Source organism: Astyanax mexicanus, chromosome 3 (genome assembly GCF_023375975.1).
Source record: "Astyanax mexicanus isolate ESR-SI-001 chromosome 3, AstMex3_surface, whole genome shotgun sequence".
NCBI classification, from domain to species: domain Eukaryota; kingdom Metazoa; phylum Chordata; class Actinopteri; order Characiformes; family Acestrorhamphidae; genus Astyanax; species Astyanax mexicanus.
Window position 1 is genome coordinate 32,028,837 of NC_064410.1, and position 20,506 is coordinate 32,049,342.

Here is a 20,506-nt window from a genome sequence, read left to right on the forward strand (position 1 = left end):
GCATGTCCTAGTGTTTGTGTACTTATCAAGCGCATTGAGACGCTTGATGGTCGACTGTTGTCAGGGATCTATTCAGTCAGTGACGCACCTGTATTTTCCACCACCAAGATGGAAACAATCCAGAACTAAGATATATTTGGAATAGTGCTTCTTTTCTTAATTGTACAAAAAATGGATGGTGAAAATAATGTTTAATTGTTAACTTTTTCCACAGCCAATTATTCACAGTAACAAACATTTAGCCGAGTCATCTCTGTCCTTGCCCTTTGTCCAGGTAAGCTACTCAATCTTATTATGTTTTCTTTCTAAAGGGTTTTTGGATCGCCTTTTTAAGGACCTTTATCCCTGTTCTCATTAGGACACCCTATTATAAGCATATTCTACACCTCCTGAAGACCTAGCATTGGAGAGCAGTATACAACTCAGGCCTTTACTGCTAAAACAAGGCCATAATCCAGGAAGAGATATATGATATACACAGTAGACGTACTATCTGAGCATTTGAGACTTCAGTTTAAAGCATTGATTCTGCAGTATATCAGTATATTAGTAGTACTTTTAATGTACTGTAAATATCGGAATATTATTCATTAATCATTTAGATTTTTATTTACATTAGCTGACACTTTTATCCAAAGTGACTTAATGACAAAAGTGCCTAGTCATTCACTTAAGATATTTTTGAACTCTGAATAAGAAATGAGCCATACAATAACCCAACAGCAATCACAATATTAGCCTGCACAGGGTTGTTGCTGACTGATCATTGGGTTTACTTTTAGTTACAGTGTTCAACTGTAAAAAAAAGAAAAACCCTCTCTGCTTGATGAGAAGTGTGTGGGTGTTTCAGAAATTGCACCATAGCAACACAACAACCCTACAGAAGATTTTTTTAAGCCTTTGTTTTTGCTGGTTAATGTCGGGTTTTGAATCTATATAACAAGTGGGATTATTAAGGTCTGTTCTTTAAACAACATGAGAAAATCATTTTAATTGATGATGCCTGTTTTTCAGCCAAAGCCAAGTCCATGCAGTTCCTACAAATATGCTGTTGTAAAGATTATGAGAACAACAATGTTGTTCTGGCATCATGGAATATATTTTCATGATATATCTTTTTTTATGGGGCCATAGCATCCAACACATTAAGGAGCAGGTTTTGTTCAATCTAAATAAAATCTAGTTGCACTACATACAGTAGTTTCCAGTGCATGCCACATGTACAAATGTAGCATTAGCCAATTAGCACAAGAGCAAAAAACATGGTCTTCAGATCAATTCAGTCTTCAGACACCAACCCAAACCATTCTGCTCGAGTGAGTTGAATGATTCACAGACTACAGCTTTTGAGATTTTTTTACAACAGTTTTTAAAAGGTAGCCTAACGTTCACCAATTAGCATTAACGCACAAGCGGGTTTGCACATTGTACCCAAATGCTAAGGCTGTGGTCCTATCATCCGGTCAGAAACCCTAAAGCAAAGTACAAAATCATATCGCTTGTTCGGTTCATAGAGTGCGGACAGTCGCAGAACTCGCCACTGTTGAGGAAAACCTTTAGGCTCTGTTCCACTACAGAAATCTCATTAACTGAATGCCATGCTTTTTCTTCCACACACAGAAATCACTGCTAAAGTCATTAATGATTTTAACTTCAGTGCCACTTCAACAGTCTTAAGTCTTAAGATTTTTTTTAACAGAAAATGTCCAACAATAGTTCTGTTTTGGAGCCGAGTCATGAAGATTTGAACATTTCAAGCAGTTGTGTCAGAATTAAGTGGCCTATTTAATATATAGTGCACTACTATATTTACTATGTAGTGCACAACTACATTCCACAACGACAAAAACTGTTTACACTGTACTTTAACAATCCCAAAGTGCACCACAATAAGTAGTGTACAGACTAATGCAACATTTCTCAACCATGCTCCCCAAGGCCCACTATCCTGCACACTTTTCCTGCTTTAACTTTAAGGTGTGTTGAAAGCAGGCAAAGTACTTAAAACTACTGTATACTTTAGTCAACAACAGTCCTTCACACATGGTGGAACACAATTAAAGAAAATATTAGAAACATCCACACCTGACAGAATACGTCTGTTCTATGCCTGCAATGTCACTTTGAGACACCACCATCAGGAGATCGCCGGTTCTAATCCTGTTCATGTAGCTTTCATATAGCCTTGCACTTTCTGGGTGAGTAGATAGAGCTCTTTCCCCACATCACTCCAAAGGGTGATGTTGATCAGCACAAGGCATAAGTGAGCTGATGTATCAGAACCGAGTCGGGTGCTGGTTACTCGCCAATGCTGCATCAGCAGCAGTTTAAAAAGAGGCGATGTATGACATCACATGTGTCGGAGGAGGCATGCGCTATTCTGATGCCATCTGAGACAATAGGATGCATGAACAAGTCTAGACATCCTTTCTGCAAAACATGTTAATGTCTCATTAAGAAAAGCTAAATTATTCTGTGGATTTTTGGAGCATTCTGGGGAGTTTTTTTTTAGTTAATTGTAATTAAATAATGTTAATTGAGTCACCATTACGAGACCAGCAGAGGGATTAAAGTAATGTGAGGCTGAGCTTACCTGTTCAAAGAACTCATCCATGAAGTTTCCCCGGTCAACATGGACGACTTCCTCATCATCATCGCTGTCCTTAGCCTGAAAGAGTCAAAACAAACAGAATAAAGTCAGTTTTCAAAGTTCAATCTACACATGAACAATAGAAATCACATATAAATGTATTTCATTACAATTAAAATTAGGCAGGTTTGTTTGGCTGGTATATCTTTCCTTAGGGGGTTTAGATTTGGTCTCACAATGGGGATAGATGTGGGGTTTGGTAACATGGATAGAAAAGAACAGGCATGCAGCAATTTGCACAAAGTGCTAGTTACTAATGATGAAGATATTCTAATGGAATCCAGTATATGTGATAGAATAAATACAATAAGACAAGCAATATTGTCATGATGCACATTCAGTAGAGAGATATGTTATATACATATATATCATTATTGTGAAAATGTGAAAATCCTACATTTTCTGATCTAATATATAATACACAATGTGAACCTTTAACATTGCTTAACAAACAGTAAATGTTTGTTTTGGGGCTTATATGGTGCTAAATCTTGTTAATGCATTCATAGTCACGTTTCAGGGCTGAACCATAAATAAGTGTTTGGTGTTTAATGTTTCCCAAGGAGACAGATCTTCATCTGGTTTTGTTAAATGAGAAACACGAGGAAACTGAACAAAATCAGAATAAAGGAAATTTCACATTCAAGCATGTTTTTTTTTAGATAAAAAAACGTATGTGATGTTTAGCCCAGGTCTTTATAGGTAAGTCAGTTTACACCATGACCATGTTTGCAATGCCATAGGGGACGTTATATACACCCACACAAGACCAGTCTCCTATCTATTGGGAAAAGGGGAAATACCAACCTACTCTAAACCAAAAGGTCTAATTATTATTTCAACGATATATTTTAAATCACAACGTAAATATGACAAAACACTCAAAAACAGTTCATAGCATTTGGTTCCATTACGCACAAAACCATGATTTATTTTTATGGCTCTCCACATTGAGGCAATCTTTCCCCACTTACATGATTACCCCCCTTCACTCGCAGCGTAAGCAGCAAGCTGATTGGCTCTTTTTGATGAAGGGCAGAATTTTATCCTTCAATGGATGATGAGTTGAGCATTACAAGAACTCACAGTTACATTTCAGACAGTGTCTGATCTCATTATTAATATATTTGCCTCTGGTTTAACCCAGTGGAATCTCCACATCAAGTCTGATGTCTCTTTTGCATTCAGTTCTGTGTAAATGAAACTAGAAACTCCATAGCTCTCGTAGCAGTAAATTTCCACTCTTTCATTTTCTCTGCTCCCTTTTCACTTTCTGCTTTCTTTTCTTCTGTTCTCTCCCATCATCCTGCAGACCTTCAGCTCTGCTCCGCAGTATTATAATTTCTTTTGTGGTTAGCTTGTTGTACATCATGTAAGTTTTAGTTTTTCTAGTCCAAGCGAGATGAGCTGTTCTGCCGCCATCTTGTTGTTCATTTGTCATGGTCTGCAACCATAACAAGAGAGCTCTGATTTTACAGCTTGATTGAATGTATGCAGCGTTGCAGTCTATCACTTCTGGACTTAGTGTGAAAAATGCTATTAATATATGTGTGTAAAGTGTTTACTTTACATGCATTTTTTCGTTCAGCTGTAAAAAAATCTTACTCACTGTGAAATGACTTTAAGGGGCGAATCTTATTACTGAGCTGATATTAATGCTAAAATGTCAGCTTTAATAAGCTTTAATCTGAGAGTGTGCTATAAAGGCGACCATTTAATTTCCAAAATATGATGAAGACTGTTTTATTACTGTGCATTTAAACTGTAAACTGTAAAAACTGACTGTCACTAAAACTTTCTTACTTTAATCTACACATTAATGCAAATATTTTGCTTTATCCAAAACTCGATAACAATAAACTGTTTGCCATTTCCTTTAGACGTCATCTTGCATGAAATCAAAAAGTCAGACAGGGCTAAGTGTTCTCCCTACCAGTGTCTTTCTTAGACAGTTAATCTCTCCTGGATTTGGCTGCCATTTTATGTGTTAAAATGAAAAGAGATGCTTTGTTTACAGTCATGGTGAGAATTACACAAAATGGAGCTGGTCTGATGTTGGTGTTTCAGTTTCAGTGACATGTCCAGGCCCTGCAGTACTGTGTGTTTGTGTGTGAGTGTGAGTGTGTGTGTTAGTGTGGTGAGAGGGTCAGCTAGTTCTAGGCCATTCTAGTCCAGCCTGGCTGATGCTGCCACCCACAAGCCAGAGGAGCAAACACACAGCGGGCAGAGAAGCCGAGGCAAACACACTCGGCAGAGCTCCCGAGAAGGGCAGGTTAATGGACAAATCGGATATCATTTCCGCTCGCAATAAAATGCAGGCCGGGATTTCTTAGCGCGGTAGACGTTGATAAATGGCCTGTGTTGCAATAAAGAGTTCCGAGCTGCACGCTGCTGGCAAGGAGGAGCGAGGTTGTCTGGCACAGAGCGAGAGATGAGCAGCTGCACGGGTATTATGAACTGTATAAATTAGACAGAGCACTTTCGGCACAAGCAATGCACCACTGTGCGTGTGCTGATAGCGCTGATCTATGAGGAGCTTCTGTACTGTCCTCCCCATAAATATGCTGCCACAGAAGCACAGAGAAGAGGAAAGACAATTTATGTCATTTATATATTAGCTTGTTAGATTTTATGAAGATGTTGTTTGTATTACAGGAACAGAGCAAAGAAACAATTATGTATTCAGTTTAAGAATAGAATAAGAAACCCAGCTGTCTTAAAGGGCAAATACTCTGCATTTATATTTGATTTATATAAGAGTTTTTTTTGTGAGTAACTGTCACCATGACCTTTTTACAACCTTTAATTTGTTGCTACTTCTTGCCTGTTAAGACATGTTATATGCAAATTAGGCTTTCAGTCAATCAACCCTTATTCAAATTTGGAAAAAAAAGCAAGATTGAAAATAGAAAGCTGCAAAAAACTGTAAGAACATCTTAAATCAATAAGAATAATGAAATAAAAAATAACATGAACAGATAAATGATATTTAATAAATATATCAAAAACAAACAACTGAGGAATCAAAAACCAGCTAAAAAATATATATATATTATAATAAAAAAATCCTTATTAAAAAGTACTTAAAACACAGTCCAAGACTATATATATTGAACATACATGAAATGTGCTGAAAATGATTGTTTGTGATTAGGTGTGGGGCAAACGGCCTCTAAAAAGTTATCACAATTTTTTTTGTATAACAGTACTCTTGGCAATATGACAAAACAGTAAATAAATAAATGTATTTAATATCAACAATATATTAATGCAACAAAATTAACGTTTTAGTTTATTTGCATATAATATGATATGGCACATTCTCAATAGAGATTTTGACCAGATTGTCACAAAAGTCAATGATCAATCATGATACTAATAACAAACTTCATATATCCAGGATTGAAGTCAAATAAATAATATAGGACATATATAATCTGTGACTAATATCTATTGTACCCTGTTACACCCTGATGGCCCATATGACCCTAAAATAATTTTTACAATGTTTCAGGGTATTTTTGTGTCAGTGATATTCAAAAATGTTGGCGATATTATTGCATATGATCCAATATGGCACACCCCTAGCTGTGAATTCTATCAGAAATGTGTTGCAAAGAGCAAAACATTTTGAAAAAATAAAAAAAACATTTAAAAAAAATCCACTACACAGGCCTTTTAAAATTGAGATCAATAAAGCCCAAATTATACTATTAGAAATAAAATATTTGTGCCTAACATCCTATTAGTATATTGTTTAAAGTTTAACACATACTCTAATTTAAACAGCAGCATTTTTGCAGTTTAAACGCATGTATTTTTACATTAAAGCACCAATATTCGCTCCTGTCTGTCAGAAAAAACCCTCATAGAATAGCATTATCATGCCGCAGTCACTGTGCAGTCTGTTCCTCTGCTGGAGAAGTGTTTGACTCAGCTCCCAGGCAAGAAATACACCCCCGGCCTCCGCCATATGTAATTTGCTTTCCTCGTGCCATCGATCGGCATACAATATGGCAATGATGGTGTTTAATTCAGCTGGAGAGGCAGCGGAGCGAGCAGTCGATAAACGTTCTCAGCCATGGCCTACAAAATGGCAGCTGCATCGAGGACATCTCTTCACTGGTGCTTTTCGCATGTTGGCCAGAAAATGGGGCACTCTAATACACTGATACAGATCACATGTAGGGAGACGAGGGAGGCAGCGTGAACATGATAAAAATAGCTTTTTTGTGTGCGTGCGTTCACTCGTATATGGGCGGTGGGGGCAGGGGAGAACTGCTAGGCTATGCTAGATTAGCTAAGAGACCGTGTGCCTCTAACAGGGGAGGAGCAGTCACCTCACCTCACTCTTTAGCCGCTAAACCTCGCCTCACTTTAACCCTGATCAACTCATAATTCACATACTACACACGTTACACACTCAGCATTCTTAGTGATGCTTTAGCATTTACACACACCCACACACTGTCAATGTTTGATATTGCTATAATGACCAAGAAACTCCATATAGAACATCCAGAATCAAGCTATAATAGTAGGGGTGGGTGATATGGCCCTAAAATAATATCACAATATTTCATGGTATTTTCGCGATAATGATACTCTTGGCGAAATTACAAAACACTGAATTTAAAAAATGGTTTCAAGAACACACTACTGCAACAAAAAGAAAATTTAATTTTATTATTGCCTATGATATGAGAATTTTATCAGATGTGTAACAGAATCAATGATTTAAAATGTCATTATACTAATAATGCACTCCAAATATCTCCATATATCCAGAAAAATGATTAAAAATGATAATCTGTTCCTAGTAGATATATAATGGGAAATTAACAGTGTGATTTTTTTTCTTTTGCTAAAAACAGCAAAAAAGTAGTACCCTGATGTGATAATTAAAGGTGGTTGATATGGCACACTATTTCAGGGTATAATGTCGTTCATGATATTCAAAACTGTTGCCAATATTATTGCGTACAATACGAAATGGCACACTCCTCTATAATAGCCTTCATATACTTCATATCAAGTGTTAAGAAATGTATCATTATACAGTTTATTTCTTATACATTGTCTGTTCAGCCTGTATAGGTTTTAAAAATGTTTTCTAAAGATAAAATGGAAAACTGGATTGTCTTTTACACTTTTTAATGTGATTGAATGAGTATTCAGCTGCCATGTACCTCAAACAGTCTTAATTATATTTTAACCCCAACAATTTACATACACCCAGTATCGGATATAGCTAAAAGTAGCAGCTCATTCGTTAGAATGTAGAAAAGAAGCTAAAAAGGCTAAACGCAAAAAATAACGCTTCATTAAAAGGCAAACTGAAGGAAGAGCTGCTGAAGGTATCTTAATAACAGCAGGGAGGTCCGGAGCAGAAGTGTGAGTGGTAGCTGAGACCTGCGAAGTATGACTAAGGGAATAAAATTGAATTGAAATTTAAAAATTGAATTGAAAAATTTAAAATTTTAAATAATAACTTCTTATTAAAAAGTATTAAAATGTTGTCCTAGATTAAATATATTTAGCATGCTTGAACAATGCTATAGGCCAAATAAGACTAATATATGAAAATGATTGGTTGTGACACATATAAAGAGAATCAGACATGTGTTGCAACTTAGTTATGAACCGGGGAGTGAGCAAAACATTTTATAAAACTGTACATTTTTTTCCTAAATTAGGGAAAAAAGAAAATCCGAAACACAACAGTCTTGATTATATTTACAACACACCAATTTACACACCAGCAGTTTCTGGAGGCTAAAGGTAACAGATACTTTGTTAGAATGTAGAAAATAAGCTAAAAAGGCTAAAGGCTAAAAGCTAAAAGCAACGCCCCCTGAAAGGCAAACTGGAGGAAGCGCTGCTGAAAGTATCTGAACAACAGCAGGGAGGGCTGGAAGCAGAAGTGTGATAGCTGCTCTGAGAACTGTGAATGATGACTAAGGGAAAAAAACTGAAGAATCAAAAACCAGAATCAGCTAAGATAAAATAATTGAATAGTTTTTAAATAAGAACTTCTCAATGAACAGTATTAAAACACAGTTCTAGAATAAATTTACCGTGTTTGAACAGTGCTGTAAGCCACTAAGCCAATAAGTCTACTATATGAAAATGATTGGTTGTGACACATATAAAATGAATCAAATATGTGTTGCTGCTTAGTTATAAACTGGGGAGTGAGCAAAACATTTTGAATACTCTATATTTTCTCCCAAATTAAGAGAAAAGAAAATCTGAAACTTAACAATCTTGATTATTTTACACACCAGTAGTTTCTGAAGGCTAAATGTAACAGCTTATTTGTTTGTAAATGTAAAAAAGAAGCTAAAAAGGATCTAAAAAGGATAAAGACTAAAGGCTAAAAGCAACGCTCTATGAAATGCTAACTAGAGGAAGTTATAAGGTATCTGAACAACAGCAGGGAGGGCTGGAAGCAGAAGTGTGAGTGATAGCTGCTCTGAGGCTGAAGAAATGATGGCTAATAGCTGGTCTACTTCAGCTAGCTCACCTCTATTCACACCAACTGTACAACAAGAGGACAGCAACAACATCTGTGTAAGATTTGGGACAGTTCTTGGTACAGCATTAAAACTTGGCTAGGCTAGGCTAAGCTAAACTAGGCTAGGATGCGCTAGGCAAGGCTAGGCTAGGCTTAGCTTGGATTTCTATGCTGCTGTCATCTGTCACAGAGACATAAACCAGCATATCTAAGCATTTTCAACCCCCAAAAAGTTACATCTTTAAATTTTGTTTAAATGTTGGGTGTTTGCATGTAAATACTGTTTTACTGTGGGCTGTCTTTTAAGAACACACTGATGAAGGTCCAGTTTTCTGATGCTCTGAAATTCTAAAAGTGTCAGCTACATTCCAGTGTACTTTTTAGAGAATAATAAATACCTATCTATGTGTGTGTGTGTGTGTGTGTGTATGCGTGTTGTAAAGCTATTACAATGCTTTTAAAGTGTCCTCGTCCATTTTTAAAGACCACAGTGCATCCCCCAACCCTATAGCTCCCACTGTGCTCATGATCTACTGTCCAGATTTAATGGCTTTTTTCCTTCTTTTTTCCAGAGTGGAATTTTTCCTATCCCTGTATGAATTATTCATGAGCTGAAAGAGCTCTTGCTTCATCCTGCACACACGCACTCACTCGCACACACACACTCACTCACACACACACACGCTCACACACAACACACCCCTCGGTGGCGGCAGATGCACTGCGCTGCTGTTTGATGATGCTGAAGAGTGATGTGGATGTGCTGAATAAATGTACGTTACAGAAACAGCCCTGTGGTGAGACATTATACACACACAAACACACACACAGAGTTTTATATGACATCAGCTATCTCTGTTTTATGAGGGCTTACTACATAATTTACACACACATGCTCATATAAAATGCAAAATATTTAAGACTTTTTTGAAAGATTTGACTGTAATACAAAATAACAGAGTTCAGTGTTCAGTGTACAGACCAAATCAAATGCTTGTAAACACAGCACTAGTGTTGCAGCACTAGTGGGTGGACAGCCCACATTCAATCAGTGGGTGAGCAGCTTATTTTGTAGAGCGATTCATGTGAACGTAAATAATAAATCTGTTTTTACTCAGCCAGATCCAGTACATGGTATTGGTGCTTTTAATGAGAACATATAATCCACATCTGAGGAGTAAAACACACTGTAAAAGCGGCAATCAGTGCAGTATTTTAATTCTAAACAAACATCACAGTGTATACTGTAGAAACATAATACCACAAACACTTGATAGTGTAGACACACTGGATAAAACAGAAACACTAGATACCACAGAAACACTGGACACCACAGAAACACTGGATACAACAGAAACCCTGGATACCACAGAAACACTGGATACCACAAAAACACTGGATACCACAGAAATACTGGACACCACAGAAACATTGTATACCATTAAACACTGGATACCATTAAACACTGGATACCACAGAAACACTGGGCATCAAAGAAACACTGGATACCACAGAAACACTGGATAACATTGGATACCATAAAAACACTGGACACCACAGAAACACTGTATACCATTAAACACTGGACACCACAGAAACACTGTATACTATTAAACACTGGATACCACAGAAAGACTATATACCATTAAACACTGGATACCATAGAAACACTGGATACCACAGAAACACTATATACCACAGAAACACTGGGCATCAAAGAAACACTGGACACTACAGAAGCACAGGACAGCACATAAACACTGAATGACACAAGAACACTGGATAACACAAAAACACTGGATACCACTGATGAACTGAATAACACAAACACTGGATACCAAAGAAACACTGGATACCACAGAAACACAGGGTACAGTAGAAACACTAAAAACCACAGAAACACTGGATACCATAGAAACACTGGACACCACAAAAACACTGTATACAACAGAACCACCAGCTATCATAGAAATACTGGATACAACAGAAACTCTGGATGCCAAAAAAGACACTGGATACCATAAAACACTGGGCACCACAGAAACACTGGATACAACAAACACTGAAAACCACAGAAACACTGCATAATTAGAAACACTGGGCACCACAAAAAACACTGGATCCTATACAATTAAAATTAGTTAAATTAAATGCATAAAAAAATTATATGTCAAGTAAATGTGATCAGTAATTATCGCAGTGCAAATATCAGAATTGTTTAAATTAATAGCAGCTTTCTGTTTTAGGTGAATCTAAAACATGAGCTACTATGAATATATATGGGGGGCTATATTTTTTCTTAGTAGTAACAGTAAACTACCCCACCATGTGGAGGCTGTACTTCAGTGTCTAAATAGCTCTGACGATTTGCTTTCAAACAGTGCTCTACTGCAGATACCAAGCCCACTAACCAAACACACTTATTATTAAAAAGATACTTATAGAATCAAACTTAGATTTAACAAAAAAGCATGTTATCAGTGCAAGATGCCCTAATAGAAAATACTTCCAAAAGTGAATTATTAAAAAACATGTACCCCACATACACATAATCACTCACACAAACACATTCATACAGATACACAATCCAGTGCACAGCCAGACAGTCCACATTCCACTCTGTTCCTGCTCCCAGTACACCTGAACACCTGAGCCAGGTAAACAACAGCTAGTTCCTGCTTCAGTTACTATAAAATACATTAAAAATAAATAAAAGAATCGGTAAACAAAAGACTGAAAACTAGGGCCCGGCTGCGGAAGACCCTCAGGGGCTCATTTAAAACCTGCTGTCCTGCAGTGCTGTGGAGCTTCAGAGAGTTTCAAACACTGTAATTCAGATAAACCTGCTCTCAGATAGAGTGGCATGTACAAGTTTGGACACTCCTAGTCAAATTATCTGTTGCTGTGAATATTTAAGTGAGTAAATTAACTGTTAAAGTTAAAGATTAAACAGTCTTTTTAACATTTTAAACCCATATAAGCAGTACAATGTCAAATTATGGACGTCAATAGAATTTTTAACTCTTTGTCTAGATTTTCATGACTTATTTTGCATTTTAGGGCTATGTCTTGTTTGCCATTATCAATAATAAATGTCAGGTTAAACAAATTTTAAAGTTTAATACATATCCTGGTTCCTTAAACACGGTCCCAACTATCAGCAACCATGGTCTCCTTTAAGGGCTGCCTAGTACTCACTATAATACTGCCTAGTACTGACATTATAATATATGGTATTAATAATGTAAAAAAGGCAATTAAGTTTATCCACATAGCAGTTATTGAGAAAATGTAGATACTACTCTACTCCGTTCATAGTGTATTTAAGAAAAACCAGATGGAGGGTGGAGGCCAAGCTGAGGTACTTGTACAATTTGAATAATTAACATTAAATTAACATAATACTAATTAAAGAAACATATGTCATTTTTACCTTTCTGATTTGGAAATTAGGTATTTTTGTTCTAACAAAATCGAATAACAGAAAATGATGAGTATAAGAGTTTTAATTTCCAACAGCCTCCATTAAAAATTATAAATACAGATGCATTAAGCAGGACAGGCTATTTTTAACAATAATTGTGTTACAACCTACACTTTGTGCAATTTTTACAGATTAAATCTGAAAACTGCTTAAAAAGTGATATTTATGAAATACAATTTCATGTTGGGCTTTACTTTGAAATATGGATAGATTTATTGGATTGAAACTCTGATTCAAAGGTTTTAAAATAATGTTTCCACAAATGAATCACATTTTATGAGGAACATTTGTATTTTCCTGATCTGGTCTCTTCCAATTCTGCCAACAGATCTTATTCAGACAGTAAATTCTCCTCTCTGACTGGAGCTAAATTGACCAGCAGTCAATAATCGGCTGCTCTGGTCACCTGACTCTGGCTCCACATCCCAGTGGGGATTCCGTGTCAGAGCAGGATGACTTACTGATGTAGCCTCGGCACTTTCACCACCATCCATCCCCCACCACCGTGTATGCTGTCATTAAAGAAGTAGATGTATTTAAAAAAATATATTATTAATAAAGTAACAAGAATTTCATGCTGGTTATTAGTTTTTGTTAGAACTTCACACTGCATATTTATTAGATCTTCACTGTCAATAATAATTTTTTTTATCATTTCAATCTGGAAATAAATTTTACTCCGTAACTTCAATCTAAACATCAATGTTATTTATTATTCAGTACCTACAATTAAATATGCAGTGTCTGCTATTAATATTAATGCACCGTTAATCAATATGCACTTTCAATGGTTAAATAGAAGAGGCCACAGAGCAGAGAGAGGAGAGATGCTTTATGGTTGAAAGGGGCTGCTGGGAGTAGATAAGGTCTGCAGAAAAAATTCAGTGGTGGTAAATCTTCTTCCACACTGGACACGAGACACCAGCTCACAACCTGGTCATGCTGATTAACGCTGAATCTGATCAGAGAGCATTTCACCCTGAATAAAGGCAAACATCTAAAAATACAGATTTCATAGATGCTTGTTAGCGCCTCAGCATTTACAGCAGTGCGTCAATGTTTGAGGACATCCATCACATTCAGCACTTAGCCGGCTCAGGATAACTCTCTGCAATCAGAGAGGAGGTCAGGTGAAGGTTATCCGCCAACGGACAGACAGGGCCTCCAAAAACACAACACACACCACAGGGCCTGCAGTGTGAGGGGCTTTTAAGAACAAACTATCTACAAAACTAAAAATACGCAAGGGATTCACATGCTAGCGTATGCTATATACAGAATGCTAGCATTGTTAACAATAAACAAAACAATTGCTAAAAATTCTGGTCCTTACCAAATATGTGATTGTAGTGAGATGGAATGACAACAAATCTGACCGTGACTCTGAATAAATGCAAATAGCCATCGCCATGCTAATGTGTGCCTGCTAGAATTATTAGCCACATTAGCATGCAAGGTCTAGCCATTTGTTTAGCTCAAGTGTAAAGGTTAAGGAGTGTGGCTGGAGGTTAATTATTTTATAGGCATACATTAGCTGTTTACTGATTCTAAAACATGCAGCAATGTGCTTAAATCCAGACTTTCCTTATTTCTAATTCTGAATGAGTTAATTTGAACTTTGGAAACAATTTCAGACATCCCAAGTTGCAAAAATAAATTTCAGGGAGATACCCCCGGGCCTGGACTTGGAACCCCCCCAAACCCCCAAACAAATCCCTGTCCAAAAATAAATAAATAAATAATAATAATAATAATAATAATAATAATAATAAAACTTGCGCACATACTATACTTTATACGTAAGTATCCCGCATCCTGTCCAGGAGGGGAAAAAAACACTGCCCACCCACACTAAAAACTGATTGGCTGACTCAGATACTCAGATACTTTGCAGAAAACAGGCCAATCAAAACCCTCACTTCATGAATATGCACACGACGGGAGTGCATTTTGCAAATGGGCTCAGTAAATTATACAATTATATCTGGGACAATATATCGTCCGAACAAAAATAGCTATGGTGACCGGCCTGCGTAATGCTGCATTAAATGAAAAATCTAATAATCTAATCTACCTCATAATTAGATTTTTCATTTAAGACAGCATTATGTAGGCCTGTCACCATAACTATTTTTGTTTGAACTATATATTGTCCCAGATATAATTGTGATAAACAATGTTGTTGTTATTTTATCCTACAAGTACAATGATTATATAATAGCATAATAAAGCAATTACACCATTTTACAGTGCAATGACATTTTACTTATTAAAAATATTCACTCTAAAATACCTTGTATATGAATGAAAAAGCTGTTCGTGCTAAAAAAAAAAACATTAACACATTACTACTTCCCTTTCTCCTACTGTAGCAGCACCCGTGTTCCTCACAGCCAGAAATGACCATGCTAGCATGACTTGATTTATGCTGCAGTGTTTAGATCTTCACATTTTCTCAAACTCTACACATTAAATCCAGTGATCCGTATAAATCTCTGAATGTCTGTAAAAACGCTTGCTGCATCTGCAGTGCTGCAGGGAACAGGCTCAGTTTTTTTAAGCATTACATAATGATAGATTAAAGTCAAATTTAGGCTTTCACTTATGCAGCCATGATAAAATTCAAGGAAATATGTGTGTCAGATTTGATAACATTATATAAATAGATTAGTTATAATTATAACAAACAATGTCCTCTTTTTTAGGATGAAATAGGTCACTTGGAAACTTGCTTTAATAGACAAAAAAATATTTTTTTCTTCTGCTGGGTTATTTTCACACTGTCTGGTAGTGTTTGAGTCAATGTGTCATTGTTTAAATAATTTTGGAGTCATTTCTGCTGCAGCCACAAATGACTAGATGTAAAGTGATATTTATTAAGATGATAAGTAATAACAAGGTTTATTTTTTTAAGTAAATATTATTATAAGCTGTTTTTTTGTGGCTGTGTTGTTGGACTAGTAGTATTGGCATTTTAACATATTTGTTTGCTCACTGGTAGTAGCACCCATTTTAAGGTAGGTTATTTGTCAAAATATATAGCTTAATATAGGACTGGGAGGTTAATCAGATTAATCTAATTAATGAAGTGATAGTTTTATGCAATTTTCAAAAAGGCATAATTGGGATTGTACATTTTTCATATAGAAGCTGCTGAGGGAATCTTAGTAGATAGACATTTGCTTCCAGACTTCCCAAATCTCCCAGAAGTGGTGGAAGATTAACGCATATTGATAAAGGCTCCGTGATGCCCGCAAGTCAGATGAAATCTCCCGGAATCTGGAACAAGTGACCCAAGAGTGAACACAAACACGCACGCAGGTGACACAGACTTTTATACCAAATCATGTGTGAAAGAGAGGGAGAGGAGAGGAAGTTGCTCCCTTGTGTGCATATTCATGAAGCCAGAAAAAAACAGAGAGGGTTCTGATTGGCCTGTTCTCTGCAAAGTGTGAGTGAGTCAGCCAATCAGCTTTCCCTTCCTGTATGGTATGTGTTTAAATGATTGCAAGAGGCTTGTTGAGGTGAGTTAAACAGGTTTGTGACAGAAGCACAGACATCCCAAGTTGCAAAAATTAATTTTAGGGAGGTACCCCCAGATCTTTCAGAAACCTGTAAAAAGCAAGGAGGTCACGTTTGCACCATTTTTAATATAAAATCTGCTTTAAGGTTCAAGGGGGCTGCATACTATTCGTAGCTTGGGCATCACTTTAAATAGTTTAAGTTGTTATGTTAGAACTAAAAATTATTTTAAAAAATTAATAGTAATTGAGAATCGCTCTTATATATGAGTGACTTTGAGATTTTTTTACAATATCGCCCAACCCTAGCTGAAAAGTAAGCTCACATTTTTAAGCAGACATTAACTACATTAACTACATTATAACGTTACTGTCGTGGGCTAAAATTAATCCTGCCGCAAAGTAAAAGTTTAGTTTAGTTTAGTTTCCCAAATTAACTTAGGTAGACTAGACTTTAAATCCCTGTCCTTCTGTTGAGTAAGGCATTATCTGCCATAGTGCTGTGCGATATGACGATAAATATCGTGGGAACGATAGAAAAGTGTTTATCGTGCTACTTACCTTCTATGGTCCCTATCATTTCTACAGTAATTTCATCAATTATTCATGCAAATATATAAAGTAGGCTATGATGAAATGTATTGGCGTGGTCACTTTGAATAAACTCGGTTAATATGAGTGATAATAAAGTAATCTTTGCAAAAAAAAATCATAATGTGGTTTTGCAACACGACGCTGCTTTACGTTATTTGACGGACACTTAAAAAAATGTTAATTGAGTTTATTTTGATAAATTGATCAATTTAAATACCTGTATAATTTTGAAAAAAATTAGCTACTGCATCTACCTCATCTGTTTTCATTTAATACATATATATTGCTGCAGTAAAAGGTAGTGATTCTCATTTGTGAAAGTTTGGTTTAATGTCACTTTGAAATAAAGTTTTGTCATATTTTTCGAACAATAACTGAAAACATACTCAAATGTGGTATATCATGATATATATCGTTATCGTGATATAAAAAATTCCTTATCGTGATATATGATTTTTCCCATATCGCCCAGCACTAATCTGTCATGTGCTGAATAAAACCTCATAAAATCAACCAAAAATGTGGCCTAGAAATTCATGTTGCTAAATTGATCAAATCATTGCTGATCTCAGTCATAAACAGCAGGTAATCTGGCCAGACAAGAGAGAATCCCAGAGCATCATGCAGAATGAATGTGATCTAAACAGAGTGTTACATTAGTATAAGTAACATGAGCCACTGAGACTCTAGTATGCACTGCCAGTGTATACACACAATTCCCATTCGAATAACATATAAAGTGATATGGCAAAGAAATGTTATACATAATATGCATCACAATAGAGTACAGAAATTATTAGTCAGAAATAACTGCGCCAGCTATAAAGGACTAATTATGCTTACAAATACAACTTGCATTCAGTCAATTTTCCTAAAATTCGGACAATTTTTATATGAATACAATGAGAAATACATATAGTTTACAAAATGTCCTATTACTCTCCTCATCATCAACACAATTGTTTCTGATTAACTGCGCTGATGTAATACAATTAGATACTAAATGTCATGGGACATGGGACTAGTACTGTGTTCCATGACTTCTGCCACATCCCATGAAAGTCTAGAAACTAGAATCTGTTCATCCATCCATCTGGCACCCACTATCGGGCCTCACTCCATCACTATCACTCTATTGCTTGATAACTCATGTCACCTTGCCATGAGCACACTGGCCAATGTTAGATCTTACTAACAAGATACAACACCTCACAACTTATACAGGTGTGTGCGTTCCTAAGATATCCCCTAAGCTAACAAATTCTTGATGAGTTAACACACCCCTACACACTGATATCGCATGACTTTTGTCATGTCAGCATATACTGTATTTCTTTACTTCAAAAATTAGGCACACGTTTAATTAAATTTGACAATAAGTCAATAGATTTAACTGAATTTAAAGTGTAAGTGTAGCTGCATACTAATAAATAAACAATACTGCCTTTCTCTAGAGAGTGAGGGTTCACCAGATCAGCTCATCTAGAGGCAACGTTTCCTCAGTGTTTCCACTATGAGCTCTGTATGTGTGATATGTTGAGCAGTTCTTATTAAATCTACTGCACTGAATAACATCAGACAAATTAACGGATAATTCATCACTTTTTCATCACCGCATTGACAAGCGACGCAGCGTCCCCGTAACCAGCAGGAAGGCCATTTGTTTTATGTTCTTACATTTTTATTGGATGAAGACAAACATGATGGATGGACCTGAGAGAAGATGATTTGCCGTTGCAGAAAGGTAAGTGACTTTTTTACTGTAATGTGCATATAAGTGTGTGTAGGAATTAAATATTATTCTATGTTATATTTCAAGTAAATAAAATGTGCATAATTTGAATATCCAACATGAAGAGCATTGTGTTCGACAAAGACGGCACAGACGGCGTCACATCAAAATGTCATGATTCTTTTTGTGCCACAGATCTAACCTAAAAAGAACAGGAAGGAACGTGGTGTTCTCCCAGACTCAGCACTTTGATGGCTGGGTGAGATGTGTCTGCATTTGGACTGATCATCAGTGTGCTGCAGGCCCGGATGGGCCATCAGGAGAAAAGGGAGATTTCAGAAATCAGTACACAATCCCAGACATTTTATGCAATTAAAAAAAACATACTGCTTTTTATGTGCAGTTCTTTAGAGGCTTGAGGCTAAATCCTTCCTATTAACAGAAAACAGTATTAAATTATCAATGTTAGCTTGCATACCTTTTTTCGATTTCATACCATTCAGTCAAATATAACTGTCAGGCTTTTTTCAAGCTAGTAAAATCTATACAGACAGTTAATAGGTCAGCTAATAAACGTTAGAGGTAAATATGTTATGTGTAACAATAAATTAAATTAACCAAATTAATAATTTGCCTACTAAGATTTATTTAATATTGCTTAATTGTGAAATTTTAGAAAATTCAGAACTATGAGTTTTGTTGTTCAAGGGTTAAAACTCTGTGTATTGTCATATTGTCATGCAAAGATCTTTCATTCAAGATTCAAGACTTTTTGGTTCTGTCACTCAATAGTTAAAACTCTGGAAATGGACACATGAGGATCTTCCACTCAACACAAGGGTTAAAACTCTGGGTATATGCATTTAAATCTTACTCTGCAACTCTGGGTCCTGTCACTTAAGGGTTAAATCTTTAGGTATGGTCAATCAAAGTTATTTCACTCAAGCTCTGGAACTCTGGGTTCTGATAATCAAGAGTCAAAACGCTTGACTTGGGACGTTGTTATACTTTTCTAGAGGTTTAGGTTCAGTTGTTTAAGGGTTAAAACTTTGAGTATGGTCATTTAAGGTTCTTCACTCGAGATTTAGGACTCTGGGTTCTGTTGCTTGAGGGTTAAAACTCTTGACAGGGAAGTTTTTTTTAAGAGGTTTAGGTTTTGTCAGTCACTGGGTTAAATCTCTGATTACGGTCATTTAAGATCTAGGACTCCAGTACAAACTCTAGGATCATAAATCAATTATGCTTTATTCAAGATTCAGAACTGTGGGTTCTGTATAAGTGTTTTCACTTAAGGTTAAAATCTCTGGTCCCACAACACAGAGCTTAAACTCTAGATATGATCATTCAAGGGTTAACATTTTGGGTATGATAGTCAAGAGTTCAAGGGTTACAAATCTGGGCATGATCATTTAAGAGTTAAAATTCTGGTTGTTGTATTCTAAGGTTCTTAATTCAAATTCAAAACACTTTTTGCCACTTCAGGGTTAAAACGATGTATATGGTCATTTAAGGCTCAGAAATGTGGATACAGTAATTTAAGGTTTAGTTTTATAAGATTTAGTCACTATTGGATAAAAAATAGTCACAAAAGTCATTCAAGTTTTAGCCAGTCAAGGTTCTTTCACATAATATAGTCCCTGACTGTTCCATCACTCAAGGTTAGGGAGTCAACGTTTGATTACTCGATTAGTTGTGTCGCTCGAGGTTCAAAACTGTGGGTGCAGTCAATCAGGCTAAGAAAGAATAGGTAAAAAATGTGTTCACTGAAGAATCAGCTGGATTTGGTCACTCAAGGAAGAGTCAGTCATGGTTGGGTCACCTAAGGTTCGGTTTACTGAGAGTCAGTCACTGGGGTTTGGTCATGCAGGGTTCAGTCACACGGTGTTCAGTCACTCTGTGTTCCGTCACACACGGTGACGTCTCTGAAGATTCACTCGCCGCGCTTCGCTCTGTGTCGTTCGTACAGGTGAGCGCGACTGTGGGTGAACATGCGTGTCACTTCCTGTGC

At 36.4% G+C, this 20,506-nt stretch overlaps 1 protein-coding gene across 1 annotated transcript in view; it reads right to left on the reverse strand.

Moving 5' to 3' along the window:
* Positions 1-20,506, reverse strand: part of stx1b (syntaxin 1B) — a 71,010-nt gene that overhangs the window by 31,182 nt on the left and 19,322 nt on the right. Inside the window, exon 2 of the mRNA XM_007236496.4 lies at positions 2,594-2,668. Within this exon, the coding sequence (XP_007236558.1) occupies positions 2,594-2,668 (75 nt within the window). The remainder of the gene's footprint in view (positions 1-2,593; positions 2,669-20,506) is intronic.